Source organism: Aspergillus campestris, assembly GCF_002847485.1.
Source record: "Aspergillus campestris IBT 28561 chromosome Unknown P168scaffold_4, whole genome shotgun sequence".
Lineage (NCBI taxonomy): Eukaryota > Fungi > Ascomycota > Eurotiomycetes > Eurotiales > Aspergillaceae > Aspergillus > Aspergillus campestris.
Window position 1 is genome coordinate 1,895,681 of NW_020194339.1, and position 27,744 is coordinate 1,923,424.

The 27,744-nt window shown below is 51.5% G+C and overlaps 13 protein-coding genes across 13 annotated transcripts; 5 read left to right on the forward strand and 8 right to left on the reverse strand.

Annotated features, from left to right (window-relative positions):
- Positions 1-164: 164 nt before the first annotated feature.
- P168DRAFT_326315 (putative succinyl-CoA synthetase subunit alpha) lies at positions 165-2,755 on the reverse strand (the record flags this gene model as incomplete). The annotated part of the gene is made up of 10 exons (XM_024841111.1): positions 165-319; positions 378-670; positions 721-752; positions 808-1,415; positions 1,466-1,673; positions 1,726-2,108; positions 2,165-2,308; positions 2,361-2,474; positions 2,521-2,528; positions 2,584-2,755. The coding sequence occupies 10 exons, from the start codon at positions 2,753-2,755 to the stop codon at positions 233-235; spliced, it is 2,049 nt and encodes a 682-aa protein (XP_024694617.1). The 3' UTR covers positions 165-232.
- Positions 2,756-3,785: 1,030 nt separating this feature from the next.
- Positions 3,786-4,352, reverse strand: P168DRAFT_280879 (uncharacterized protein; the record flags this gene model as incomplete). The annotated part of the gene is made up of 1 exon (XM_024835891.1): positions 3,786-4,352. One exon carries the CDS (start codon positions 4,350-4,352, stop codon positions 3,786-3,788), a length of 567 nt encoding a protein of 188 aa, XP_024694618.1.
- Positions 4,353-4,406: 54 nt separating this feature from the next.
- Positions 4,407-5,342, forward strand: P168DRAFT_289421 (uncharacterized protein). The gene has a single exon (XM_024836997.1). It carries the CDS (start codon positions 4,809-4,811, stop codon positions 5,145-5,147), a length of 339 nt encoding a protein of 112 aa, XP_024694619.1. The 5' UTR covers positions 4,407-4,808; the 3' UTR covers positions 5,148-5,342.
- A 167-nt stretch (positions 5,343-5,509) lies between these two features.
- P168DRAFT_251098 (D-serine ammonia-lyase DSD1) lies at positions 5,510-6,984 on the forward strand (the record flags this gene model as incomplete). The annotated part of the gene is made up of 4 exons (XM_024834255.1): positions 5,510-5,790; positions 5,845-5,961; positions 6,024-6,513; positions 6,575-6,984. The coding sequence occupies exons 1-4, from the start codon at positions 5,620-5,622 to the stop codon at positions 6,982-6,984; spliced, it is 1,188 nt and encodes a 395-aa protein (XP_024694620.1). The 5' UTR covers positions 5,510-5,619.
- Positions 6,985-7,153: 169 nt separating this feature from the next.
- Positions 7,154-8,777, reverse strand: P168DRAFT_232708 (dienelactone hydrolase; the record flags this gene model as incomplete). Its single annotated transcript, XM_024833331.1, has 3 exons — positions 7,154-7,953; positions 8,030-8,464; positions 8,534-8,777. 3 exons carry the CDS (start codon positions 8,775-8,777, stop codon positions 7,154-7,156), a joined length of 1,479 nt encoding a protein of 492 aa, XP_024694621.1.
- Positions 8,778-11,197: 2,420 nt separating this feature from the next.
- Positions 11,198-12,750, reverse strand: P168DRAFT_133719 (F-box protein). The gene has a single exon (XM_024832702.1). The coding sequence runs from the start codon at positions 12,567-12,569 to the stop codon at positions 11,331-11,333; it is 1,239 nt and encodes a 412-aa protein (XP_024694622.1). The 5' UTR covers positions 12,570-12,750; the 3' UTR covers positions 11,198-11,330.
- A 181-nt stretch (positions 12,751-12,931) lies between these two features.
- On the reverse strand, positions 12,932-14,418 carry P168DRAFT_296308 (carnosine N-methyltransferase family protein; the record flags this gene model as incomplete). The annotated part of the gene is made up of 2 exons (XM_024838102.1): positions 12,932-14,054; positions 14,303-14,418. The coding sequence occupies 2 exons, from the start codon at positions 14,416-14,418 to the stop codon at positions 12,932-12,934; spliced, it is 1,239 nt and encodes a 412-aa protein (XP_024694623.1).
- Positions 14,419-14,873: 455 nt separating this feature from the next.
- P168DRAFT_303711 (short-chain dehydrogenase) lies at positions 14,874-16,053 on the reverse strand. The gene is made up of 2 exons (XM_024838785.1): positions 15,592-16,053; positions 14,874-15,541 (listed from the first exon to the last, which is right to left on the reverse strand). Exons 1-2 carry the CDS (start codon positions 15,985-15,987, stop codon positions 14,909-14,911), a joined length of 1,029 nt encoding a protein of 342 aa, XP_024694624.1. The 5' UTR covers positions 15,988-16,053; the 3' UTR covers positions 14,874-14,908.
- Positions 16,054-16,721: 668 nt separating this feature from the next.
- Positions 16,722-17,708, forward strand: P168DRAFT_303712 (proteasome assembly chaperone 4 family protein). Its single transcript, XM_024838786.1, has 2 exons — positions 16,722-16,973; positions 17,062-17,708. The coding sequence occupies exons 1-2, from the start codon at positions 16,752-16,754 to the stop codon at positions 17,278-17,280; spliced, it is 441 nt and encodes a 146-aa protein (XP_024694625.1). The 5' UTR covers positions 16,722-16,751; the 3' UTR covers positions 17,281-17,708.
- On the forward strand, positions 17,668-19,293 carry P168DRAFT_266952 (glycoside hydrolase family 76 protein; the record flags this gene model as incomplete). The annotated part of the gene is made up of 4 exons (XM_024835006.1): positions 17,668-17,773; positions 17,825-17,938; positions 17,989-18,578; positions 18,658-19,293. 4 exons carry the CDS (start codon positions 17,668-17,670, stop codon positions 19,291-19,293), a joined length of 1,446 nt encoding a protein of 481 aa, XP_024694626.1.
- Positions 19,294-19,513: 220 nt separating this feature from the next.
- Positions 19,514-21,510, reverse strand: P168DRAFT_310147 (inositol-pentakisphosphate 2-kinase). The gene is made up of 2 exons (XM_024839375.1): positions 20,275-21,510; positions 19,514-20,217 (listed from the first exon to the last, which is right to left on the reverse strand). The coding sequence occupies exons 1-2, from the start codon at positions 21,124-21,126 to the stop codon at positions 20,014-20,016; spliced, it is 1,056 nt and encodes a 351-aa protein (XP_024694627.1). The 5' UTR covers positions 21,127-21,510; the 3' UTR covers positions 19,514-20,013.
- A 1,365-nt stretch (positions 21,511-22,875) lies between these two features.
- On the reverse strand, positions 22,876-23,973 carry P168DRAFT_133929 (uncharacterized protein). Its single transcript, XM_024832705.1, has one exon. The coding sequence runs from the start codon at positions 23,555-23,557 to the stop codon at positions 22,985-22,987; it is 573 nt and encodes a 190-aa protein (XP_024694628.1). The 5' UTR covers positions 23,558-23,973; the 3' UTR covers positions 22,876-22,984.
- P168DRAFT_133901 (ATP-dependent Clp protease ATP-binding subunit) lies at positions 23,974-27,483 on the forward strand. Its single transcript, XM_024832704.1, has one exon. The coding sequence runs from the start codon at positions 24,390-24,392 to the stop codon at positions 27,171-27,173; it is 2,784 nt and encodes a 927-aa protein (XP_024694629.1). The 5' UTR covers positions 23,974-24,389; the 3' UTR covers positions 27,174-27,483.
- The last annotated feature ends 261 nt before the right edge of the window (positions 27,484-27,744 follow it).

Consider the following 27,744-nt stretch of genomic DNA (forward strand, 5'->3'; position numbering starts at 1 on the left):
CAAGAGGGAAAGAAAATCTACATCACGTGGGTTTGCTGATAACCGGATAGCGGAGAAATGATGTCCCGATAGATAGCCGGATGAAAATTACAGACTTTTTCTTATCGTGTATGGTATTGACTGTATCTTTCGTCTATCCAAGTCTATGGCCTTGTGGCCTTATTGACTCTATTTGATGACGGCAATGTATCTTCTATCTAGACATGTGCTCGACATTCGTATATGTAGCATATCATGCCTCTTTAGCCAGACTGATCACCTTCTTGGCAGCAGGCTCAAAGCCATCAAAGGCGTGCAGAGGCAGTCCACTCTCGGCGATCTATATAATCACGTTAGTATTGATTGCAGGAATGGCTAATGCACAGAGTGAAACGAACCATCTTCTGTCCTGCCTCTTCGTTTGTTCCTCTCAATCGCACCACAACCGGTACCTGCATGTGCAGATCACGGAAAGCGAGGATGATGCCCTCCGCGATCATGTCACACCGTGTCAGCCCCCCGAAAATGTTGACAAAGATTGCTTTGACCCGGGGGTCAGAGCAGATGATCCGAAAGGAGGACTTGACTGTCTCCGAAGTCGCTTTGCCACCGGTGTCGAGGAAGTTCGCGCAGTGCCCTCCGTGGATAGTGAGGGCGTCAACTGTGTTCATGGCTAGGCCGGCACCGTTCACTGTAAGGGTCAGTGTGATGGTTAGATCTCGCAGTTTCAGGGTGTCTTACCCAATGTGCCAATGCTGCCTTCACCATCCAACCTAGAATTCGAGGAAGCTGTCAGCAGTGGTCATTTTTAGAACCTGGGACACATACTTCACGTAGACGATTCCATCCTTCTCTGCTTCCACTTCTTCGGGAACTTCTTCTGCCTTGTTTCTCAGTTTATGAACTTCTTCTTGACGCCCTGAGCTCTTGTAAGCTGCATCATCAAACCCAAACCGCGCTCCTCGGACTTCCAGGCCACTGGTCGACAAGCTCGCGCGAACTTCAAGTAGATAGCCTTCCTTTTCCTTGAATATTTGCCATAAACTCTGGATCAGCTGTGCCAAATTCTCATAGGCCTCAGCTGGGGTGTGAAGATGAGCTGCGACAGCTTTCATAAGCGAAGATCTACCATCCAAATCTGGATTGGCGTAAGAAAACGGGAAACGACCCGTGAGGGAGGGTTCAAAGTCCGCTGTTGAGGATGCAAGAATGCAAGGAGATAATGATGTCCTATCGACGGTGAGAGTCACGAAGAAGTCACCTTCTGAAGGTGCAGCCTCACGGACTGCGATCGACTTTTCCTTCAGCATGTCAAGGGCCTGAAACTGTTTGACGTAGAGAGACCTGGTCTGCTTCAACGGCGCCCGGGTTGTGGTTTTGGGTGTAACACGCCGCATTGTATGCAGACCCCTCTTCTGATTCCCCGAACTGGCAGACTATATAACGGTTAGCACTATACCATTTGGTTGTAACGTCTGTGACGTACTGTTGTACCGACACGAGGCCGGCTATTTAAGAGAGTCTTCATTCCCTCTCCAAACTTCTCCGGGTGATTGACCATGACCGTCCCAGCACGCTCCAGCGCCCGATACTTGGTCTTTGCGTCCGGCTCACCAGGCGCTGCCCAAGCCCCTGCATGACCCATAATTCGTCCAGGCGGAGCCTGCAGACCACCAACTAGACCCATAATGGGCCTTCGGCAGGATTAGTTTGAGCACTCGATATACAGGGAGTCGAGATCTATACTTAGGGTTTGTAGTCCGGCGACGATAGTCCTTGATCCAATCCGCAGCCTCGATCTCCGCGATGCCACCAATCTCACCAACTAGGACAATGCCCTCCGTGTCGGGGTCATTCTCGAAAACGGTTAGAGCGTCCACGAAATTCGTTCCCGCCAGGGAGTCACCCCCCATGCTAATGCATAGACTCTGACCAAGCCCGGCTCTCGTGATCGAGGCGACGGTTTCGTAACTTAGTGTACCCGATTTGGCGATAATGCCTACGTTACCGGGCGCAAAGCAGGGCAACGGCTGGAAGCCGATACGGCACTTTCCGATCGCCGAAATGATACCGGGAACGTTTGCGCCAACAAGCCTTGTTTTAGACTGAGTCTGTAGCATGGAGTGGATCTGCATAGAACGAATCTGTAAAAAACCGGATACTTCCCAAACATGATAGAACGTACCCGCAAAATATCATGGATCGGAACATGCTCTGCAACAGCCACAACTAGAGGGATCTCAGCTGCGATGGCTTCTTCAATGGCCTGGGCGGTCTGGTTCCCGGGAACATAGATAGCAGAGGCGTCCGGCCTCGCCTTCTCTTGGGCCTACAACCCGTCAGTACGCAGACCAAGCATTTACGCCTCCACAAGACCATACCGTCCGCACGGATGGGAATATAGGAAGACCTAGGTGTTCGCCTTCAACACCCGGTTTGACGCCCCCTACAATCTTTGTGCCCCATGCCAGAGACTCCTTGACATTGGCCGTGGCCTAAGAGTATCAGCTTGATCCGTCAACGAGTACCGAGGCTCAGTACCTGTCTCCCTGCAGGGCACGTTAGCAGAGCACATGCAAATTATGCCAATATTCAAATACCAACCAGTAAATCCCTGGAACAAAACCTTGGTATGTTTCCCAATCTTAAGATTGGGAAGCGTATCGGCGTAGTTTGACCGTCGCGACGAGGTGGAGAAGCGACTCAACAGGCGGCTAGAAGATTGGTTTATAGGGAAATTCCGCGCCCGCGCGGGGAGAGAGCATAGCCTTGCCATTCTTTAAAGAATATAACAGCCAAAACAAGTGCAATTGGCCCGTAGGATGGGAACGCACAGCAGTGGTGGTGTGAGGAGGAGGAATAGTGATGCGGAGATGAAGTTGGGGTAATGTCCGAGACCGGGGAGCGGCCTGAGGCCCACGGCTGTATAGCCTCGGTGTTATGGATAAAGCCGTCTTCTGCATATGCAACCGAGATCTTCGCATTTACGTAGGATGGTTTTGGCGAGATGTTTACTGGCTAGAAACTATTTCTTCAAAGAAATGAGAAAAGTTTCTGATACACACAGTTTGTAATATAAATATATCTGTTGAATCTGCATTGCTTGTATCCTATAGAAGATCCACCGACTATCAGGCTTCCCGACTACTAAAGAATGTATTCTCCTAGTGCCTTGGTAATGGGTCGCTTTGGAACAAACATCCATGATATATATAGGGCGAAACTGGCCTTAAGGTAGTGATTGTATGATAGCAGCCTATCATAGGTATAGAACTTCCTTGTCGGGACTCATCAGCAATGCATTCCTTTCCACACACGACCGGGTAATCAGGCCTTGTCCCCAGTTGCAGGAACGCCACACTCAGACTTGTTTCCGGTTTTGGTGACCGCGATAGAAATGGTCGAGGTCCTCCCATCGTGCAGAGTGAGCACGAGCTCTACAGCCTCGAGGTCTGTAGAATAGGTTGCTTCCTTAATATGCCCCTTGAGAACGTCGGCCTCACTTCCAGCACCCCAACATCGGCCTGGCTCCTCTTTCCCAGGCGACCACTTGTTGTTGATTCCTGTGACGGTATTTCACGAGAGCCTGTCAAAAGATGTCACGATAAGCGGCGTATTCAGGAACTCCCAGACAGTTTTGCCGAACTTTGGTGCACAAACTGCGGCTCAATCCACGAGAGCAACCAAGGGTTTTTTGACGCCAGTAGTCCCAGCATAAGTCACGCTCAGTACATATTGCTGCCACCTTGCACTGGCCCTGTAGAGAACGTCCATCTAGAAGGAAAGCAGACGAAAGATCATCGAAATCACATCTCCAAATGGGTAGGCTCGGGAGTATCCAACACATCGTTACCCGCGACATGGATATTGTCATCCCATTCGTCAGCCAAAACGCCGGACCAGACTCCCTGGGCTAGTTGGTGCCAACGATAGATTGCATTATCGTACTCGAAAGCGTCTCCATGATGAGCGGGGGGTACATCAGCGCCGTGCGACCCGAGGTTTTCGGTATTGTCTCGATTCCCTCTCGTGGTCGCGTCGAGTACCTTGAAGGAGCTGTAGCTTGAGACATCGGAGTCAATCGTCATGCAGCCACCTTGGCTCATGACAATGGCATTCGCGTCATTGCAGTCATCCGAGCTAAAGAAGATCACGGTATTATCATGGTCCCCGTCGCGGTCGTTTGTGACAACAACATCTTGGGCCACGCCCACATAGTCCGTGCGACATCCCGCGTCAGAACCGCCGGACCAGGAACCCAAGAACTGACCCCTACACTGACCCGATGCGCTGCTATGGAACGCGAGCTTGTAACCATTAACCGCTGTGGCCATGATGCCGCCGGTGCAGAGGATCGGTATCGAGATAAACATGTTCGGTCGATGCACAAAGCTATAGCCCCATGAAGAAGGCTTTTTGGCAGCTTAATGAATGGTTGAATTATCGAACACTAATCGTTTTGTGGAGATGCCTGCGCCTTTTATCCCAAGACACTCTAATACCTGACAGAGACCCCCAGCATATGCTCAAGCATGTTAACATCCAGTTCATTCCGAAACATCGGAAACAGGTTTCCAGCGGATAGCCAGCAAATCAGAGGCATCATGCAATGTTGGGTTTTCGCGCGGAACAAAGAGACTAAGCCAACCTCTCCGCAGCGATCTATCCATTTCTCGGGGTGTTGTATGCAAGTTGCCGCAGGACTGTCAGATTTTAGTGTCCCTTAACTTGATTAGGGTCATAGTCCACCTTCTCCTCTGGGTTATCCACTCCTCTATTCCACAGGTTCCCTATAAGCAAGTTGTCCAGTACCCGTCTTGCTTGCAACAATGCCCTTCCAGTTACCAGATGATGAGGATCCTTTCTTCAAACGCTTTTTAATAATGGTCTGGTTTTTCGCCGAGTTTTTGGTTGAGTTTATATTCCCGGCGCTTGTTGCCGTTTTCCTCCTCGGCGGAACCGTGATGTTCTGTGGACTTCTGCTGGGGATAATACCAGATCCCCAAAAGACGAAAGACCAGCAAGCGCTGAAAGAAAGTCGAACGGATTCAACCGAATCGGTCCAAGCGTTGGATGAGAAAACACGGGTCAATCTCGAGATGGAAATCCTGGAGGAGATGCTACAAGCACGGCGCGTGAGGATGGAGAAGCTAGTAAAGAGTGACTGAGGAGTAGCTATCGTAATGACGCCTCGATCCTTTCACTGGCGGTATCTCTCCCTAGTCGCCTTGGGGAGCTCCTGGTGGATGACGAAGGGAAACACCTTGGACGGAGTGTTTGCCTCATGATGCAGAGATATTGGATATCCTCTAGGCAACATGTATTTAGGATTCTTTTCTTCCTCTCCGTGCTAAATATTCGTCAGGTCACCATTTCATCAACTGTAGCCAAAGGATGATATCAATTTACCTGTTGTGATGTTGCATTACAAAAAGAGAATGAACCATTTTACCCCAGGACGACTGTAGGGAAAACAGATCTTATCGACAAGCATGGCAGCCTGAGGCACCGCCCGATAAGCTTCCCCTCCATCTGTCTCCATCTTTCTCCATCTCCAACTCCACAACCGACAAACATCGGATTCCCCCAATTGCCTCCTTGCTAGTTGATTTCTGGAACATCTACAGAGATACGATTATCATGGACTTTTCCCTCGAGAACCACCAGTCGTACATTGGCCGTCCGGCCACTGACCTGCCCACCCCGTCTCTCGTTCTGAGCAAGCCGGTCCTGGAACGAAACACTCAAGCTCTCTTGCAAGATGTGAAAGATCTGAACATTGCATTCAGACCCCATGTGAAGACGTTGAAGGTAAGAGACAAAATATATTCCCGTGAATTTTTAACCCACAACTGACCCAACCAGACTGCAGAGGTGACGCGCATGATGCTCGGCAATGGTGCCCACCGGAAGATCGTGGCCTCGACACTGGCCGAAATTAATGGTGCTCTTACCCTAGCTAAAGAGGGAATCTTGGACGAGGTACTACACCCTCTATCTCAATTAACAGTCAGTCAATACCAAGAAAAAGTCTGACAAAACAGTGTCTCTATGGCATCCCCATCTACCCCAGCGCCCTCCCTCGCCTCACCGAGATCGCCAAATCCCTGCGCATCGTCCTCATGATCGACAACGAGCAACAGGTTGACGTTCTTGAGCAATACGCCCAATCTGTGTCTCCCACCCCCGCACCCTGGCCCGTCTTCATCAAGATTGACGTCGGTTCCCGCCGTGCCGGCATGGAGAATGTCTCCCCGCTATTGCCCAAGCTGATCCAGCGCGTTGAGCGCTCCCCCGCCGCCACGGTAGACGGCCTCTACTGCCACGCGGGTCACTCGTACGGGTGTCGATCGCAGGAGGCGGCAGTCGAGGTCCTGGAGACCGAAGTCGCGGGAGTGATTGAAGCATCGAAACACCTGACTGCTCCCGGGGACGGGAAGATCGTCCTGTCCGTGGGATCGACGCCCACGGCGCACGTGGTGAACACACTGAAGAAAAACCTTCCAGAGAGTATGGAGCTGGAACTGCACGCCGGTAAGATCCTATAGCGTGGCGACTCTTCCACCAATGGACTATCACTCACAAAGTACCGCAGGAAACTACCCGTGCAACGACCTCCAGCAGGTCAGCACCGGCCTCGTCAGCGAGTCTCAGCAGGCTGTGCGCGTCCTCGCTGAAGTCTGCAGTGTGTACCCCGAGCGCAACGAGGCGCTCATCAACGCCGGCACGGTCGCCCTCTCCAAGGAGACAAGCGACTTCCCTGGCTTCGGGCACGTGGCCGACCGTCCGCAGTGGAAGATTGTGCGCATGTCGCAGGAGCACGGCATCCTGGGTCTGATCGACGGATCGACATCCGAGAAGATCGACGAGTCATTCCACGTAGGTCAGAAAGTGCTGCTGCGCTGTCAGCACGCGTGCATCACGGCTGCGCAGCACTTTGCGTACTACGTCGTAGACGAAAACGACGTGGTGCGCGAGACGTGGGTGCCGTGGAAGGGATGGTAGACCTCCTCCTGAACACATGTATAAAACAAAAGCAGCCCTTCAACCGCAGATACAAATACTCAAAACAAAGGAAAAGACCAGCACAGCAGAGTCCCACCCACCAAACCGTGACAAGAAACATCATAGACGATAGGGTATACATTTCGTGGCTCTCACTCTTAGTAGTCTGTCAATCTTCGTTCTGCGCGTCCTCCACCGTTGCCTTGGACTGTCCTCCTCGTCCACCTCCACCACCAGCAGTAGACTCCTCCTCACCATTAGCATTATCGACCTCTAGCCCGGGCTTCTTCCCCTCGCGCTGCACAACCTTCCCCTTCCCATGATCCACATCATCCTCCTTCCCACCCAGCTCCGTCCCAGACTCCTCCACGCCCGGCGTAGCCACCGCCGAACCACCACCACCACCATCCCGCTGATGCTTCTTGGCCCTCGCCCTGCGAATCAACCGATTATGATAATCGCGACGCCCTTGCCCCTCCTCCTCCGGATTCTCCTCCAGCACCCGCCTCGCAGCCTCCCTCCCAACAACAGGCATCCGATCCGTCTTATCCTGCGCCTCGCGCGGCAACAGCTTCGGATCCAGCAGTCCCACCTGAACCAGCACGCTCGCCTGATCCCAGTACACATGCTCTGAGTAAAGCCTTCCCCCGCGCACACTGACAATACTGACAAGCACGATCTCTACGCGTTTACCCGTCGGCGCGACGCCAGGTAGCAACCACGGGATTTCCTGCGTGTGTTCAAAAGATGTATACAGCTCGTCGACGACGCGGTCTGCGCCGATGGTGCGCGAGATTAAGCGCAGGTGCATGGAGGGAGGTAGCTGGCGCAGGAAGTGGTGCTCGTAGAAGCGGCGGAGGGCGTGGGCGCCGATTCCGCCGCTCAGCGTGGGCGTGTATGTTGTTGTGGGGGTGAGATGGTTGACGTAGGGTTCCATTGTGGAGGAGATTTTCATGGAGAAGAATTTTGCTATAGTTTTGGTTAGTCTACGCGAATGCAAGATATCTTCCCCATCCAGAGGATGAAGAAAGTAGGGAATACGCACCATCCAAATGCTCCTCCCACCTCGCCTCAAGATCCAAATCCTTATTAAACGCCTTCCGCAGAACCCCCAACGACCGCGACCACGCCAGACTCGCCGCAAGCCGATCAAACTCATCCAGGTCATGCTCCGCGAACCCGGGCTCCACCTCATACGTATAAGCCGGATACCCAAAATTCAGACGCTCGCCGGTTCCGATACCGGGGTTGATCTCGCGGGTTGCGCGCCGCTTTTTGCCTTGCAGGCCGAGCGCGGTGGGAGTGGTCACTACGTCGACGGTTGTGCCAGCTAGGTGGACGAGAACGCGCAGGGTGGGGGAAAACCGGGACCGTGTGTCTGGGATCGCGGTCGGGTAGTAGGCGATTAGGGCGCAGAGACGGCTTGAGGATGTTGGTTTGAGGTAGTAGTCGAGGCAGTAGCTTGCTGCGTCACCGAAGGCTGTATTTACATTAGTTCACTATCATTGGGGGGAGGTGGGAAGTAAGAGTGTAGTGGAAGGGGACGCACCTAACACAGCGTAATTCTCCCCCACGCCCAAACCCTCCTTCACAGAGCGTAACTGCTGCTCATACTCTTTGCCGCCCCCGTTATACGGAATATATACAACCTCAAAGCCCTCGTCTTGCCACTCGCGCAGAAAGACGGCGTCGAAGTCGGGGGTTTCGGCTGAGATGCATAGTCGGGCGACGTTGGAGGCGTTGTTGTAGAGGAAGCCGCTGGCTCCGGGGGCGTTGATGGATATAGTGGCCATGCTGGCTGCACACTGGTGTTGAAAATGTCGGGTTCGAAGTGTACGAACTGATGGCGGTGAATGCACCTCTAGAGGACTTAAGAAGTTGAAAAGTCTCCTCTTATCTATATAAATCAAACCAACACTGTGGCAACGACGTGACCAAGTCGGACGGGAAACCGACCCATGGATATAGATGGAGATCGATATATATTGACAGGGCTACGTCATCGCGCGGTTGGCCGACGTCATCGGAACCAGCGGCTGTCAGATGATTGTGGACGGGGCAATCAGAGTGTGGGATATATATTAATTGATGGGGTTTAGTTATAACTTGAAAAGTAACAGGTTATCTTGCTGATCGTCGATGTACTTTATATATTTGTGCATGTCTACTAGTATAAGTCACAAGCGGTGCACTGCCTGCTCCATCGCCGACCAAGAGAAAACGCCAACATCCTCTACTTCGATCCTCAGGGTTTTTGGGACTTGGATACCGTTAACATGTTTGTTTAGATATGGTTAATCGACTTCTATACTTCAAAAAGAGATGACATTCGAGACATGCTAAGTTGGAAGAGGATACGGTGATGTATCTTTTTCGGGAAGTTGCCGTAGACCCAATCAATCTCCGCCGGCGCCGAATCTTTATACCAAAAGCTCTTGCCAGTAGATTGATAAATCCACTTACAGTTGCCATCTTTACCGAGAGATGTGGAGCCAAGGAATTCAAGACCATCGATAATGCAGCTGTTCAGGTCACCGAAGTTATATTCGCACATTCCGTTGTACGCAGTTGCTGATGAGGTATCAATGAAACCAGTTGTTGGGAAGACTGTGTAAGCGCCACATTTTCCACCGGATGATGCAGTTATGGTACTTGTAACTGTGTTGCTACTTATAGTTTTAGAGCAGGCACACAGAGTCTCATAGCCCGAGGGTATACGAATCGACACAACCTAGCATGGGGCCGCTGTTATCGTTGTGGCTGTTGTTGACGCAGTACTCGATCCTTTGGTACTGGTAGAGAAGGTTGTGCCGGGGGTAGTCCTTGATCCAGAGCCAATAGTGGAGGTTGTCGAATCACTTGTGAAAGTGCCTGTCGGGATGTTCCAATAGTATCAATCTTACCAGAGGCAAAGGTCTGGGCTGTGCATAACATACCGAAGACTGTCGCCCCCTTCGACATGCAAGCTATCGTCCAGACCATGACGGAGGATTTTGTGTTCAGGAAAGAAATATTAGATCCCAGCCGTATCAGCCCACCTTACCAGAATCGAAAGATAACCTCGGAAAAATTGTGGTGGATTAGATACCAATGAATGACGGCGCCACCCTTGATATCGGGAGAGAGAGAGAGATGCATTATCCTTGAATATATCACCGTTTCCGGGATCCTTCCAAGACACTGACGGCTGAGGGGCCTAAGTAGGGCCCGTCAGCTCGTATCAGCATTGTGGTCATGGGTTGATGTTGTCTTGGGTACTTGGTATAGGGGTGAAAGAGTAGTAATACTAGCAGGCTACCTAGGCCTCCTTATATAGGTGCTGAAACTGTGGTTCTTAGTCTATCTTAGCTTTATAGGCCTAGAATTAATTATAGAGAGAGAGGTGCAGCCTGCTAGATATAACTAAAGTTTTAGTATTTTATATATAAATATAAAGAGTATTGTTAGTTTGATATAATAAAGATAATATAATATAATAAAACTATAATTTTAAGATCTCTTGATAGATATATATCAGGGTATAGTAACTAGAATATTTATAACTTAGATTTTTAAGAATATTATTCAGTCTGACTCTAGATATATAATATCTATAGTTACTTAGTATTCTTAGCCACTTTAAGCAAGTCTATAGCTTATGTATATACTAGGTCAAGTACACGGGATAAGAGATTCCTTTAGAGATCTAAGCTTATTTGGTAAGGGGTAATTTTTTATAGGACCCCTAGGTAGGTGGCTAGGTAGCTAGGTAGCTAGATAGCGAGAGGTAGCTAGGGATAGCTAGGGATTTTCAGGGGTATTCCTAGTCCCCTGGGAATATTGCAAGTCCTCCCCCTGGTAGTATAGGTATAAATAGCTTCTCCAGGGGTGCTGCTCGCGCTTGTTTTAACTGATTTAAAGGAGGAGAGGTGTAGAGACGAGCGGCTCCGTAGGCGGTATATATGGGTGGATTAATGGTGTGAGGTATGTTGATACAGAAACAATTGAAGTCGTCCAGGACCCCACCCTTGATATCTATTTCAATTCCGAGACGCCTGTCAAGTACCAATATGATGCGAAAGGTAATAATTGCCGACCCCATGAGGACAACCAGAGCGAAGCCATCATCAATAAAAATGGTAGAGGCGACTTGGGAGACTGGTTGATTGGCAAAATCCTTTGCTTTAAGAACAATAGCAGTTCGTGTAGTATGAATTCAACCTCGATCGAAGAAGGAAACGGCAGGCGCATTATCATTTGATCAAACTTGGTATCCTTGCAATGTGAAAACAATGATGATTTCGATCAGTCCGAGCTCTGTGTGCTAACACTCTTGCATGAATATCAAGAGTGTGGCCCTGTTATACTTAATGGGGTAGCTCCATTGACTCGGCAAGTCGCTGAATGATGGCTTTTGTTTTCGGTCCCCAACAATGAACAATATGATTAACAGTTCGGTCTTTTTGCCTCCGAGAGCGGAATGTAAACTGCGTAGCTCCATCAAACTCTGGGATTTCAGAAGCAACCGGAAATTGGATCAGGGATTGACCTTCTCTGAGGGCATGGAAAGAGGCGCTCTCGAGACGAGGAAACTCGCTAAGCATTCCGAGGATTGGTTTCCAGCCCGGGCTGTCCAATGTAAACAGCCTGATTTCCAGTGTAAACACCTTGATGCTAAGAACACGAAGGCTGTCCCGATGTTTATGCAATAGCTTGCTCAAGAGTGCCCCGTCCACTTTTGCTGATCTTGGAATACCCTGTAGTGAAAGCTTTTGCAGCCGTGGCGTTTCAAGAGAGGAAAGATGCCTGAGAATTTCGCCGCCTGCTGATCCACTATCAAATTGGATTGTTAATTCCTGTAGACTAGTTGCATGCCGAACCATTGGATCGATCCACTCAAGTATCTCAATATTGCTCATCGTGAAATTCAACAGAAGGACTTCCAGGTTGGCCCAGGTAGCAATGAACTCCGGTCCCCGAAGATCAGGGACATTGAGACGTCTTAAGTCTAATTCATTTGCTCCTCCGGTACCTGGCTGTATGAAATCCACCAAAAATTCTCGCACGGTCATATTTTGGTTGATGATACTGGTAAGAACCAGCGTAACAATATCAGTTGACGTGAAATGGTCCAAACAGCTGTCTTTGTCGGACCAGCCATCTCGGATAAGGTGAAAAGAGGCGCAATTTACCAGACCTCGAAGCACCTCACCCCATCTCTGAACATCTGCATTTGATTTTAGGTAGCCAGAAGTATGCCGATTCCACACCAAACCTTCTCCAAGTGTATTTTCGAAATCAGCGATAAATTTCACGGTCAGGAAGTGAACATGTGGCGCCAGCTCTGGATCGCTCGCTATTGTCTCCATTCTTTTCAGACTTCTCAAAGACAGGTCTGTCTGTAATTCTCCGAAGAATTTACAGCGGTAGAGATATAGAGTACTCTCATAGATTCTCTTGCAGGCCAGCCGAAATATGCATAGATCTCGTGCCGGCAAGCATGATGCAATAGCTTGCAGTAACTCGACGGGGAGATTCCCAAAACTTGAATATGGCATTTTTCTTTCGTAAGTTGGCTGGTTGTTTTGGTGGAACCCCGCGCGCATCCTGTCTTGATGTGAGTTATCAGTCACGTGGAGTTCAGGATCTACGCCGCTACTTTTTCGACGGCGGGCGATAAGCAATGATTATATAGCCCGACGTCTCTGTGTAACTACCTATAACCTGTCAATAGGTAGTACATGCTGTTGACTTTGAAAAGTGGTACAGGTAGACCAAGAATGAAAAACAGGATTGAACATTCCGGTTCAAAATACCTCACAAGCTGTAAAAGAATGCCTTCGCACATGATGCTAGCGAACAATTGAGATAAAACATGTTGGAAAGGCTTGATATGATGCTGTTTGACAGACGTGATGGGTCATCGCAGGATGCGTACGTAATAGAAAAGAAAGGGAGACAGGTTTGTTCATTTCTTCCGCGCTGTCCAGTGGGACGGCCGATAGAGGCTCTGTCGCATACTACGGGGATCCTGGATGTACCCACATAGCGGTCGCTCATCCTCTGGCTGCCGTTTCTCGATCACGAAGCCCATGCGCTCAATCAAAGCAAATACTTCCGCTTCGGTAAGCTCCACCCTCCCGGGCTCCTCAATCCCCTGGGGTTCCCCCTCAGACTTGGAGGGTTGGTTCGCGCGGTGGTCGACGTCCTCGAAATGCCACAGGAGGGGACCCACGTTGACCCAGAGGCCGTTTGACTTCAAACAGTGGTGGATGGTTTCGACGTAGCGGATGAGATTGGGTGCGGTGTCTATGAAGAAGACGGTGGCGACGGCGTCGTATTGTTCTTTGTTGGATGGGCTGCTGTAGAGCACCACAAAATCGGCCGCGGACATGCTCATCGTCCCGAAGTGTCCACCTTCTTGAAGAGATTCATACATTGCCGCTCCGGGATGGATGTCCGGGATCTGCACCGTTTGGAGTTGTTGCTCGCGCGACTGGAGGTTGGAGAACTGCAGCGCAAAGGGATACAGCGTATGTTGTTGTGGGCCGGACGTGTGGTTTAAGATCCAGCTGCTGGCCAGCAATTGATGGTACGAGATCTCATTGCCCTCCGCGGCAAACCCCGCGCGACAGACTTCGAAGACCAATCTCCCGAGACCGGCACCAGGAACTAAGACCTTGATCTCTTCCTCCGTGGCATTTTCCTTGGCGAATTCCTCCTTGAGGTCGCGGAGCACGGGGCCGTAGCAGATATCGCGTTCCACTGCCCCTTCGGCGCTCCAGTCCCGGTAGAACTGACGAATAGTCGAATAGGCCTTGTTGACGTCCGAAGAAGTGGCAGTTTCCCGCCATTTCCGACTAGCATCGGTAGAGTCACTACTCCCCTCAAGTTCAAAGGAGGCGAGGCCTGTGGCGAGAATGGCGTCTGCAATATCGGCATTCACATCGATGGCCTCATCCACGCGGGTGAAGCTGTCCAGCAGGGAGAACGGCGGCTCTGACAGCAGCTGCAAGTGTGCAGGCGGGAGTGCATAGAACGCCTGGCGTCGCCGGTGGGTGGTGTTGGCGTGGGCTGTTCTCCGGTATTGTCTGTGAATGTCAGCGGCGATCCTTCACGACAGGCTGGCAGGCTGAGAGTGGTAGATAGAGAACTCTATTATGGAAAGACATTCAAGTACGCAAGGGAGTACAGAAGCTGGACAGAATCATGGACCACGTTGTAGTATGTAAATGTATGGAACAGCATAACGGCAACCCCACCGCGGGGTATCATGGAGGACATAAAACCGATGGGAGATCCTCCACCGCCAGTAACCACTCTTAATGAACTCACACACCTGAAAGAATCAAGAGCCGCAAAGAGCACTCGCCGGTCCTCTGGGTCGGCCAATGGATCATAATCCCCAGCCCAGCTACGAGTTTCCGAGTCGTCGGTGGGGGGATGGACAGTCATGATGAGGATGAATGATCACACTGTAGATAGTGAGAACACTGTAATCCGCTTCAACTTTGCCAGACTATTTTATTGAAGCAGCGATGTGTCCAGAGCACACCGATTGCGAGGATATATAATTGTTGATATCGAGAGGAAGGATTGTCCAAACCCATCACAAAAGACGCGATAGATGACCGCCAGACCGCCTTCAAAACCTGGCAGATCTGCTCCCTTATTGACCGCCCTCGATAATACGTCACACTATTTTCGACTATATTTTAGCGTGTCATGTCAACATTTCATTTCGTTGACATTCCCGACTTGTAAATATAGTAAGGATCAGCAAAGTCTTAGACAGTCCGTCTATTTTACAAGATTGAAGCTATTCAGCCATTTATGAATTACTACACTATCACAAAGCTAGACCGCTGTACAAAACACTTGAAGAATTAAGAGTTGGAAGGGTCTGAATTACAGCTTAGTCAAACATATATAAGAGTACATCAGTTTAATCCGCCCCTACCCACGACTTGCTAAGCTTCCACAACTTCATTTCCATATCCTGATCAAACGCCCAACTTGCATATCCATATTCAAGTCCGTCCCCATCCGAAGGGGCCGGATGGACTACCACAGAAGCCCCTTCCAGATATAAACCACCTCTCCCCTCCAGCTCGCTCGAGACAGCGCCGTACACGGTTGTCGCGCAGGCTTGTCCGAGACTGGACAGATATGTTTGTGTGCGCTTGTCCTGCAGCGCTGTCTTCATTTTCTCTTGCGAGTATTTCTGGAGGTTGGGGCTCACGAAAGCCCCAGGGTGTAGGCTGTAGCCGTGGAGGCCATGAGCTCCGTATAGGCGCTCGATCTGGTTGGCCATGTATATATTTGCTGTTTTGCTAGATCCGTAAGCAAGCCAGCCGTTGTAGTTTCCTTCGAAATTGACGTTGTCGAGAGGGATGGGGCTGTAGCGATGGCCTGATGAACCGACGTTGATGACACGGGAGTGGAAGTTTGGTGTGGCATGGGCTGTTGCCAGTAGGATGTCTTTCAAAAGATAGAAGTGGAGGAAGTGCGACAGGTGGTTTGTTCCAAACTGAAGCTCAAAGCCATCTTTGGTACGACTTTCTGGAGTATTCATCACCTATACAAAGTGAGAAAGTGAGAAAGAGAAGAAAAGAAAAGAAAACTCACACCCGCATTGTTAATAAGAACATTCAGCTTAGAACTTTGCTTAAGGAAGTCCTCGACACACGCTCGAACACTCGAAAGGTCCGTCTGATCCATCAACAGAAGCTTCACACGCCTAGTATCAAGCAAAGAACCCAAAGCCTCCTTCGCCTTTTCGAGATTCCGGGCTGTACCAAAGATAGTGGCACCGGTAGATGCCAATACACGCACCGTCTCTACACCGACTCCAGAGGAAACACCGGTAATTAGCACCACCTTATCGGCCCATCGGTTGACTAGACCCTCATCTTCGATGATTTGACATCCCGTTACGCGCGAGTCGCCGGGACCATTGAGTAGTTCCCACCGATTGTGCTCTGCATACCGACCAGAGAGCTGGAAAGGGACTCGGGATACCATTGACGTATGTTGTCTGAAGTACTAATGATGTCTGAACAACGAATGAAGTTCAGATTTAGATAAAGCTATGTAGGACTAGACAGACTGAGATGTCAAATACAATTCTCATGTCATCTTGTGCGGGGACGTATCCATGATTTCAGGATGATGCGGCTTGGGCGCCACCGAATCGGATTGAAACCGGCATCAGTTAAGTTCATGCTCACATCATGTCACTCCAGGCTGATAATCAGAAATAATCTTGATTTAGGCAGTTTAATCCTGCCACACGGGTAGTGTTCATCATCACTTGGATGTGATTTTCACGAAGAGTGCCTGCGATGACGTTGTCAAGTCCACGCTGCCTGGGAGAATAGTACAGCAGTGGAAGCTCAAATAATTAGTCTGCCAGTCTGCTTAAATTGACTTGCCAATGGGGTATAAACATTAAGCAAGAGCGGTCACTTTGAGATCAGTCCTGTGGATATGTATAGACAAGGATGTCGGTTGGTGTCAAGTATGGCCGATATATTTGAACGGAAGCTCTTTCGATCGGAGTTTTAAAAAAACCCTTGATTTGATAGTGCAGAATTTTAGGTCTGAGGCTGTATGATGATCTCTCCATATCATTAGCTTGTGATGAGGTTGTAATCAAAAGCGTCAAGCAGACGCGATCTAAATATACGTTCCTGGCACGTGACCAGGGTGGGATGTCGGCCTTCGTCTCCACAGCTTCTCCATCATCAACAGTACATCCGACCTGTCTACATTTACAAACAAGCAAAATGGCCACAACACAGGCCCCAGAACAGTCCCAAATGGACTCCATGCCGCAGCTCAAACCACAGGAGATTTCATTCCCGCTGCCTAAGGCACTCCACACCACCGCGCACATCCATCTCACCTTCTTGGAGACCTGCGCGATGGTCTTCCTCTCCACGACAACCCCAGGAGACTCGGCTGGCTCCGTAGCCTCAATGGGTAGTTTCGTGTATGCGATGCCAGATGTAAGTGCTCGTCCGACCTGCCCCACCCGACGTGGCATGCATGGTCTCGGTCTATTCCAGTAGCGAATATGATGCCTGACAAGCACAGCGCACCAATCCCCGCGCGGCGATTTCCACCACTATCTACACCGCGACCTCGGTCGAGTATACGACGCGGATCGCTAAGATCCTGGCTCGTCGTATGGGGGTTCCGGTGTATGTGGGGTGTAGCATTGATGCCACCGCGCTCGAGTTGACGGTTGAGGAGGAGATGGAGGGGTTGGTGAAGATTGTAGAGACGGTTATGGAGAGATGGGGAAAGCGGTAGCAGTTAACAAGATAGTGTGCTTCGTTTAGGCTGTAGTAGTGATTGGATCTTCATGACTGAGATACGCAGTGAGCCTATGCTGGAGACAAGACAAGTCCTCTATCTGTCCATCTCGTTACCTCTCTGACTGGAATTTACAAATACAGCTATTCGGAGGTCTAAACTGACGAACAAGCGTGATGTTGATATTCCTATATTCAAGCTCAACTTTACACTTCCCAAACAATGTTAAAGCTTGTCTGTCATCATCCTGCCCTGATTAGGGCTCAAATTCACAAATCATTCGGTCATTAAACCCTAACTTGGCTACCACTGTCCCCTCCGTCTATATCTAACGAACCATCGACCTGTCACTATATAGCCTACTGCACTTGTATTTATATACTCATGTGGCTCTTCGAGAGATCCACATCGCTAGGATGTTTTCTCGTGTGGGCCATACTGCTGCTCGCGCAGACAGCGCAGTCCATCCTGCTGGACCTTGATTCACCCGGTCAGACCCTCCTCTCTGAACTCCTTCCAGACTGACACCCCTGCGATATAGAATCTATCAAAAAAGCCGCTAAACAGGCAGCCTCTGGAATGATGGCATACTACAACGGACACCAACCAGGAAACATCCCTGGGAATCTGCCGGAGCCCTACTACTGGTGGGAAGGTAGTCTCCCTTAAGAACCCACACACAATACCTACTAAATAACGAATCAGCCGGAGCAATGTTCGGCGCCCTAGTCGAATACTGGTACTACACCGGCGACAACACCTACAACAGCCTAACAACGCAAGCCCTCCTCCACCAAACTGGCCCCGAAAACAACTACATGCCCCCAAACCAATCGCGCACCCTAGGCAACGACGACCAAACCTTCTGGGCCTTCGCCGCCATGTCCGCCGCAGAAACCAAATACCCAAACCCACCTCCAGACAAACCGCAATGGCTGGCCCTCGCGCAAGCCGTCTTCCACTCGCAGGTCGCCCGGTGGGATAACGCCTCCTGCGGCGGCGGGCTCAAGTGGCAGGTTTTCCCGTTCAATAACGGCTTCACGTATAAGAATACGGTGTCGAATGGGTGTTTCTTTAATCTCGCTGCAAGGCTGGCGGTGTATACGGGGAAAGGGGGCTATGCGGACTGGGCGGAGAGGGTGTGGGATTGGACTGTTGCTGTTGGGCTTGTAGATGGGGAGTTTCATTTTCGGGATGGCACGGATGAGCGCAGTAACTGTACGGTGTTTAATACGCTGCAGTGGACTTATAATGCGGGTTTGTATTTGCTTGGGGCGGCGCATATGTATCAATTTGTGTGTCTTCCTTATATCTATACACCCTCCATCTACACTTCCCACTCCTACCTACGCTACTAACCCACCTGTTATCCAGACAAACAACTCCCCCCTCTGGCAAACGCGCATCACGCAAATAATCCACAGCCTAGACACAACCTTCTTCGCCCAATCCAACATAATGAGCGAAATCACCTGCGAACCAACCCACACCTGCAACACCGACCAACGCTCCTTCAAAGCGTACCTCGCGCGCTTCATGGCCCACACGATGCAGATCGCGCCGTTCACGCGGCCCCTGCTGCTTCCCAAACTGCGCGCTTCGGCGGCTGCTGCGGCGAGGCAGTGTAGTGGGCCTGGCGGGGTGTGTGGGTTGCGCTGGACGAGTGGGGTGGTGTTTGATGGGAGTGTTGGGGTGGGGGAGCAGATGGCTGCGTTGGAGGTGTTTCAGGGGTTGTTGAGTGGAGGGGTGACGGGGAGGGTTACGGCTGGGAAGGGGGGGATTAGTACTGGGGGTGGGAAGGGGGGTGGAGGAGGAGGTGGGGGCGGAGGTGGAGGGGGGGATGAAGGGAAGGATGGTGAGGATTGGGATTGGGACGGGGATGGGGATGGGAATGGTGGAAGTGGAAAGGCAAGCGTAAGAGTGACCGGGGGAGACCGCTTTGGGGCGGCTGTTTTGACGATGTTGCTGGCGGTGATTATTGTGGGGGCGTTGTATTGGGGGGTTTCTTAGTCTTATATTATGGTATACTCTATTGCTGTCTAGGGCTTCAAGACTTGATAGTCAACGTATACTCCAGGTATCTCAGTCGTTGTATAGCTGCCAAGTCCCTGATGGTATGCACTGGAATGTAGACACTCCTCACTACGACATTAGGTTCGTATCTCGTATTGCCCGTCCTCGTATCTGTCGACTAATTATCCATCGCTTACAGTCAACGGGGATCAATGAGACTCAATGCTCGTAGAATAATATTGTAAACAATAAGTATAATGGGTATGCTAGAACCTGACAGTCCTGATGTAGACCATCCAAACCGAACTCCATACCGTACCCAGAACCACAATGCTAGGGATATCCGATTGCCACGCTGAAACAGAACCCACCAACCATGACCGGGAAAAATAACAAAAGAGAAGAGAGAAGAGAGAAGAGAAAGAGAAAGGGAAAAACAGGAGACCAGTGCAAGGGCCACGTGCATCCGGGAATGGGGCTGCCGAATCCCATTCGTCATGCCGATTAGCCTCGTAACTCGCACGGACGCGGAAACATTCCGATGAAAGGTAGGTATATATCGAATAAAAAAGATAGAAAGAAATGGGTGAAAAAAAAAGAGGAGTGAGAAGAGGAGGAAGAAGAAGAAGAAGAAGAAGAAGAAGAAGAAGAAGAAGAATGAAAAAGAAAGAAGAGAAAAGAAGAGGGGAAATAAAGGAGAAAAAAGGAAAAAAAAATCTATATCGATGGCTGGGGACATCCTCGCGGCCCTTGCAATGCGCATTCGCTGGCATGCATCCCACTGTGATGCCCCGTGTACCATCCATCGCCGATCAGTTGCCGTTCCAGATCTTGCCAGTACTTGGCCTTCCCGCCGGCTCCCGTCTTCAAATCTAAATCCCCCAGTCGCACTTCGACAGGGCCGTCTTCGTCCCGTGACATCTGGCCGAGTTCCGTCAGTGACGCGGTCATTTTTTCATGACGTCATCGTTGCCTTACCTTGATGAACATGGTACAGTCCCGCAGGGTCATCGCGAGGGACTTGTCCCGGGAGTGCGGGGCGGGACCGTGGAGTCCCACGTCGCCCATGGCGACTTGGTGCGCCACGAGCTTGTGTAGTGTGTGGTTTCGGTGTAGAATCCGCGCCAGGCGCCGTTGGTCTTTGCAGCCTTTGATGAACCGGGTGGCCCGGAGGACATTCTCGAATTTGTCGGATATCAGGTCGAGAGGGCAGAAGGAGGGTTCATCCTGGCCCCCGCGTCTCCGGTCGTCGTGGTTTTTGAGTTCTCGCAACGCGCAGGTGCGACACCGGCGCGCATTTCCCGGCGCCGTTGGCGACTGTAGTAGCCACTTGGGTTTGAACTCGGCCAGCACCGTCCGCGGGTCGCCGAACGGCGTCATATCTGTGACCAGCAGCCCGAAGGGCTCGTTAAGGGAGAGATACACCCCATGGCGTCGTTTCGGTCGTCGGCCGTTCACCTCCGCGAGACGTAGCTGCTCGTTGCACCACGGAATCAAGCCCGGAGGAAGGCGGATCAGCTCCTGGTCCACGAGCTCCTCCGATTTGAAGAGAGGCCGAATGTTGCGATCGAAATTCCGCGAGATCTCCTGGTACGGGACCCCCGACAGGGTGTCCTTTCGGAGACGCAGCAGCTTCCCCCTCAACTCCTTCGGGACCGCATGCGACTCGAAGGCGCCGGCCACGTGCGCCCTCCCCGAGCTCCCATTTTTGGGCCCGTAGGTTCCGTTCGCGAGTGGCGCCACGATGCGATAGATGATGTTGGCGCCACCCTCCGCCAGGTAGACGAGTCGAGCCCCAACGGGGAGCTCGAGGGAATTCGGTATGGTCATCCGTTCAAGTCGTCAATGAAAATATTGGAGTTAGATGTTCGACGAAAAGAATCATGGCCGGCACGACGACTCCCTGCTGGTTCGAGACGAGCGACCGCAGGATTGACCTCGGGGCGCTTTGACCAAGCAGATCGACGTCCTGCGATGTATGAATTCTCGCCGATGAGCACGAGAGCTGGGCGTTCATTAAATAGTGCGATGGGGCGGGCAGCGCGTGGAGCTGATTGTGAAAAAGCAAAAACCGATTTTCCATGCGCGAGGATGTAGATCGTTGGACAGGCCTGAAAGAATGTATGAAACCCGAACACTAGCCGGACTGGATGTCGGGGGTGTTTGATAAGGAATTTTTTCTTTTTTTTTTTTTTTACCCTTCTCCTTTTCCCCTTCGTTCTGTTGTTCTTTTCTTCTCTCTTCTTTTTCTTCAAAAATTTTCTCTCCCTTTACTGGGAGGAAGTAAAGAGATGATAGGAATCGGAAGAAAATCAAAGAAAAAAGTAGAGAAGAGAAAAATGCAAAGAAGGAAAAAAAAAGAAAAAGTGCGATGGAAGCGTTCTCAAATTTTAGTCAATTCGCTCCGGTACGGCCTTCCGAACCACTCCGTCGGATATCCAAGGTGACGATGACGGAATTTATGGAATCTCTGACGGTCAGGCTCAGCTGATGCATTCAACCTTCTGGAAACACCTTCCTCCAAGCAGAAACGGTGGAAGAAACGATCCGGCAGAAGGCTAACGGAGAGATAATCCTCCAACCCGATCGCGTTTAGCGGGAGAGGGTCCCCAGATCTAGAAAAGGCGCCCAGCACAGGGTTTCTGATCGAACCAGGAAACGGTGGCGCTTGGCCTTGCCAGACTCAGGCCGAACTCATGCCAATCAGATCGTCAGCGAACAGAAGTGGATCGAGACGATTTTTGATATTGGGTGCGATTGAGACCACCTGACGCCCTGGGTTAGATGATGCGCAACAGAAAAGACAAGTCGATCAATTAGAAATACGAGATATAAAGATTGAAGACCGAAAAAAACGAGTGAAAAAAGAACAAGATGAGGTCAGCAACGCGAAATGCTGGATCAGGCGTCGGGCACACAGGCGTTCGCGCCGTACCAGGGGTTTTGAGCAAGAGGCGGTCAACTGGGGCCCCGAATGACAGGCTCTGAAGCGTGGTTCGAAGTGGGGAGAGAGGAGATTCGTTGGAGCAAGGCGGAGAAAAGGAAGGCTGCAAGAATCATGCAAATAATCGAGCTAAACGAGGGACTGAGCGAGAGCAAACGGTCAGGCTGGACAGGGATGGAACTAGTCGGAGGAACAGGTTTGCCACGCCAGTTGATCACCGCTTGCCGAGAGGGTCCAGGATTAGAGGGGTTAAGACACCCGAGAATGCTTGATTGTGGAACACTGGGATGACAAAGGAAGCGATATAGAAAGGGGGAAAATTGAGAGGGAGAAAGAGAGAGAAAGTGAGATGAGGTTGAAGTAAAGAGAAAAAGAGAAGAAAAAGAAGATTTGACGATGGTTCGGTTAGGAGCCTCAGGCTGAAGAGAATGACAATGACGCAGTATCCGCCGAAATTCATCCACTCCACTATCTCTCTTCTTTCTTTCGTTCTCATGCCTTCTTTTTTCTCTCAATATATACATCATGTCTCTCTCTATATAATATAGATATATATATATAATTATACTTATTGTGAACCCCTGATCTTTCCGTTTCTATGCCCAACACCGGCGATCCCTTGCAAGGCCTCAGGATGATGGACCGGCCACTCGCTTAATCGAACAACCCCTCTTTCATGATAAGGTCGGTGGATAAATGGGGATTCCCCGGCGGTAAGGGATGGTCAGGAACGAACCACGGTCGTCAGGAGGAGACAATCTGGGGAAAGAAACAAGGGTACGATGGCGCAACTGCATGACACCCCCAGTCGGGATCAACCTCAGCAAGGGGGCTCAGCCCATTCGCAACCCGATAATGATACATCAGATTCAAAAGGTGTTTGACCAACGACGCATTCGAAACCCGAGACGCATGGCGTCGATAAGTTGGGGCTACTGCACATTCCGTTCGATCAGAGGGAACGCTGCCGGTCCCTGCACCAGGCAAAATAAGGGAAGACGATAGGCGAAAAGAGACCAGGCAAAAGTCAAAAATCATCAAAACAATTGGAACATCCTTGCAGTGGCCTGCACAATGCAGTGGTCCGATCCGGGCACTGAAAGGGGAAAGGTCATTTACCGATGCTTGTGGTTGGATGAAAGGATGGATTGTGACGGAGGTTTTCTTTTTCTTTTTCTTTACTTTCATTTTGTACCCCTTCCCTGCCCCCTCCATGCGTGCAATCTCAACCCCGCATTTGCCTTTGGATTTGCGACTTGTAGAACGGTTGCCAAGATCCAAAGAGCCCCATCTGCCTATCGACTTTTCTGGGTTCATCCCGTCTGATACTCCAGTGGCGGATCAGCGGCAGAAGGCTGAATTCCAAGAGATAAGGAACAGAGCCGGTTTGCGATCTGACTGCATCGCTGGATACGAGTGGTGGGGGGAGGAAGGCTGCTAGCCTGCTAGTATATTAGTACGGCGTGCTCCATAGTGTTGTCAGGTATCCTGATCCATAACGCTCAGACCCACACCAGATATCCGAATCGGGGGGCGACTAGTCAACGAATCATAGGAGGAACGAGTATGGAAACCAGTCGACCCACGATGGTTGTCATCCCCGATCGGAGATGAGATTCATGACATGGAGACCTGTTGACGGTTGACATCATCGCGAGTCATGCCATAACGGTCAGGCCGACCGTGGCGATTCTGCCCGATCTAAATGACCGCCTGATGAGCATGAGGTAGCGTTTCTCCAGACCCCTCCAGTTTTCGCGTTGTTGGTCGTTACATAGTTGATGCTGCTACTGTTAGTGTCCTCAACTAGGTATGTAGTATACAAGTGAAGCAGCTACTGTAGAACAGAGATCACCATGGTGATATCGAGATCGAGCGCGAACCTACCCACGTGATCACGAAAGGCCGCGGGGCTTCTGGAAGGCGGTGGAAGACACTCGTGTCGTCATCCGCCGTCTCGAGTCTTTTCTACGCTGCCCAATCTTGCCTATATCTTGCTGTCTCGTCCTCCATCCTGGTCAATCTGCACATTCATCAAAGGACTACTTCGCAATCTTACATACCTGAAGTACTCCATAATCACACATATCACACAACAGACTCGAAAACAAAAAGAATCTCTTGTTAATCCCACAATCGTCGTTTCATCATGAACGGCGCTCAGTTCACTGATAGAGCCAACAAGGCTCTGCTGGACTCCAGTGGTCTGGCGGAGCAATACTCTCATTCTCAGATCCTTCCGATTCACCTGGCAGTGGCATTACTGGACCCATCGCCAGACGAGTCGAAAGATCAACAAACCACAGTTCACTCCTCTCACGAAGCCGCCAGCGCCTCCCTATTCCGTCAGGTCGTCGAGCGTGCCCATGGAGACCCCCAACTCCTGGAGCGATCGCTGATGAAGCAGCTCGTTCGCTTCCCCAGCCAAGATCCTCCTCCCGAAACCGTCGGGGTGTCGCCCGCCCTCGCCAAGGTCCTTCGATCGGCTACGGATTTGTCCAAGACCCAGAAGGATAGCTACGTGGCCGTGGACCACCTCATCTTGGCGACCGCCCAGGACTCGCAGGTCCAGCGATGCTTGGCCGACTCGAATATCCCGAACGTGAAACTCATCGAGAACGCGGTCCAGCAGATCCGTGGCACAAAACGGGTGGACTCCAAGACGGCGGACTCGGAGGCCGAAAATGAGAATTTGAAGAAGTTCACAATCGACATGACGTCGTTGGCCCGCGAGGGTAAGATCGATCCCGTCATCGGTCGTGAAGAGGAGATCCGGCGGGTCATCCGAATCCTTAGCCGTCGGACAAAGAACAACCCGGTTCTCATCGGCGAACCGGGTGTCGGAAAGACGACCATCGTCGAAGGGCTGGCCCGTCGGATGGTGAACGCTGACGTCCCGGCCAACCTGGCACAATGCAAACTCCTCTCCCTGGACGTCGGATCACTGGTCGCGGGCAGCAAATACCGCGGTGAATTCGAAGAGCGCATGAAGGGCGTCCTCAAGGAAATTGAGGATTCCAAGGACATGATCGTTCTCTTCGTCGATGAGATTCACCTCCTCATGGGCGCCGGTACCACCGGTGAGGGCGGCATGGATGCCGCGAACCTGCTGAAGCCCATGCTGGCGCGAGGTCAGCTGCACTGCATCGGTGCGACCACCTTGGGCGAATATCGCAAGTACATCGAGAAGGATCAGGCTTTCGAGCGCCGCTTCCAGCAGGTTCTCGTTAAAGAGCCCACCGTGTCCGAGACGGTCTCGATTCTCCGTGGTTTGAAAGAGCGATACGAAGTGCACCACGGTGTCAACATTCTCGATTCCGCCATCGTCGCTGCGGCTACGCTGGCCGCGCGATACCTCACCGCCCGTCGACTTCCCGATTCCGCCGTCGATCTGATTGACGAGGCCGCGGCCGCCGTGCGGGTCACCCGCGAGTCCGAGCCCGAGGCTCTGGACACCCTGGAAAGAAGACTGCGCCAGCTTCAGATCGAAATTCACGCGCTCGAGCGCGAAAAGGACGATGCCTCCAAGGCTCGCCTGGAGGCGGCCAAGCAGGAAGCCGCCAATGTCTCCGAGGAGCTACGCCCCATGCGGGAGAAGTACGAGAGCGAGAAGAGCCGCAGCCGGTCCATCCAAGACGCCAAGATCAAGCTTGACAGCCTGAAGGTCAAGCGTGACGAGGCCGAGCGGTCCGGCGACACCGTGACCGCCGCCGACATCGGGTACTACGCCATCCCCGAGACCAAGACCCTCATCGAGCGGCTGGAAGCCGACCGTGCCAAGGCGGATGCCGAGAACCGGGCGCGGGCAGGCGAGGCGGGCGAGGCCCTGCTCGCCGACGCTGTCGGTCCGGATCAGATCAACGAGATCGTGGCCCGGTGGACGGGCATCCCGGTCACCCGACTGAAGACCACCGAGAAGGATAAGCTGCTGAACATGGAGCGGTATCTGGCGAAGCAGGTCGTGGGCCAGAAGGAAGCCGTCACGTCAGTGTCGAACGCCATTCGTCTCCAGCGATCGGGACTGAGCAACCCGAACTCGCCGCCCAGCTTCCTGTTCTGCGGCCCGTCGGGTACGGGTAAGACCCTGCTGACCAAGGCCCTGGCGGAGTTCCTCTTCGACGACCCCAAGGCGATGATCCGGTTCGACATGTCGGAATATCAAGAACGCCACTCCCTGAGCCGGATGATCGGCGCGCCTCCCGGCTACGTGGGCCACGACGCAGGCGGGCAACTCACCGAGAGCCTCCGCCGCCGGCCCTTCTCGATCCTGCTCTTCGACGAGGTCGAGAAGGCCGCCAAGGAGGTCCTCACCGTCCTGCTGCAGCTGATGGACGATGGGCGCATCACCGACGGCCAAGGGCGCATCGTCGACGCGCGCAACTGCATCGTGGTGATGACGTCCAACCTCGGCGCCGAATACCTCGCGCGCCCGACAACCAAGACAGGCCAGATTGATCCGCAGACGCGCGAGCTCGTCATGGGCGCCCTGCGCGACTACTTCCTGCCGGAATTCCTCAACCGTATCTCCAGCACGATCGTATTCAACCGTTTGACGAAGCGGGAAATCCGCAAGATCGTCGACCTGCGCCTCAGCGAGGTGCAGCACCGGCTGGACGAGAACGGCCGCAAGGTGCAGATCAAGTGCACCGAGGAAGTCAAGGATTACCTCGGCGAGGCGGGATACTCGCCTGCCTACGGCGCGCGGCCGCTGGCGCGGATCATCGAGCGCGAGGTGCTCAACCGGCTGGCGGTGCTCATCCTGCGCGGGAATATCCGCGAAAACGAGGAGGCGCAGGTCATCATGCGCGATGGACATATCGATGTGCTGCCGAACCACGATGTGCAGGTCGAAGACCAGGACATGCTAGACGATGAGGATGACGCGCTGGCGGAGATGGAGGATGAGGGTGGAGATATGGATCTTTATGAATAGTGGAATGCGGTATGATCAGCTGGATTGCGGTATGATTATGATTTATGATTGATGGTTTTTCAATTCTTTTTGTCTTCGTCTAATCCTGTTTTCCTTTCCTTTTCTTTTCTTTTCGCCTTCCTTTCTGTACATTTCTCACTCTGTTGTTTCCCATTATGACTGCAGATGTACATCCGGCATGGCGCGAGCCTTGTTCATACGTCCATAAAATGTACACATACAGCTAGATTGACTGAAGATAATCATTTAATTTTTCATTTGATATACATAAATTCCCTGACCAATACCCTGTGTAGTGAGTAAGAATAGTAACATAGTAACACAGTATCGCTCTGTTCCACTGCCACAAAGAATTGTCTTGGTTTAAATGAATGTTTCAGTAACCACGCGCCGAGCTACTGTCTCTAATTCTCTAGATAGAATGTGTGACAATCTCTAATCAGGCAGATATCCTCCTGATGAAGACTATCGTTGTCTATGTATTCACATGCCGTTCCACACACTGATCAATATCAGTCCGACCTCATCTCGTACTCGAGAGTCTAGGGAGAGGGGAACTTCCTCGTACAAC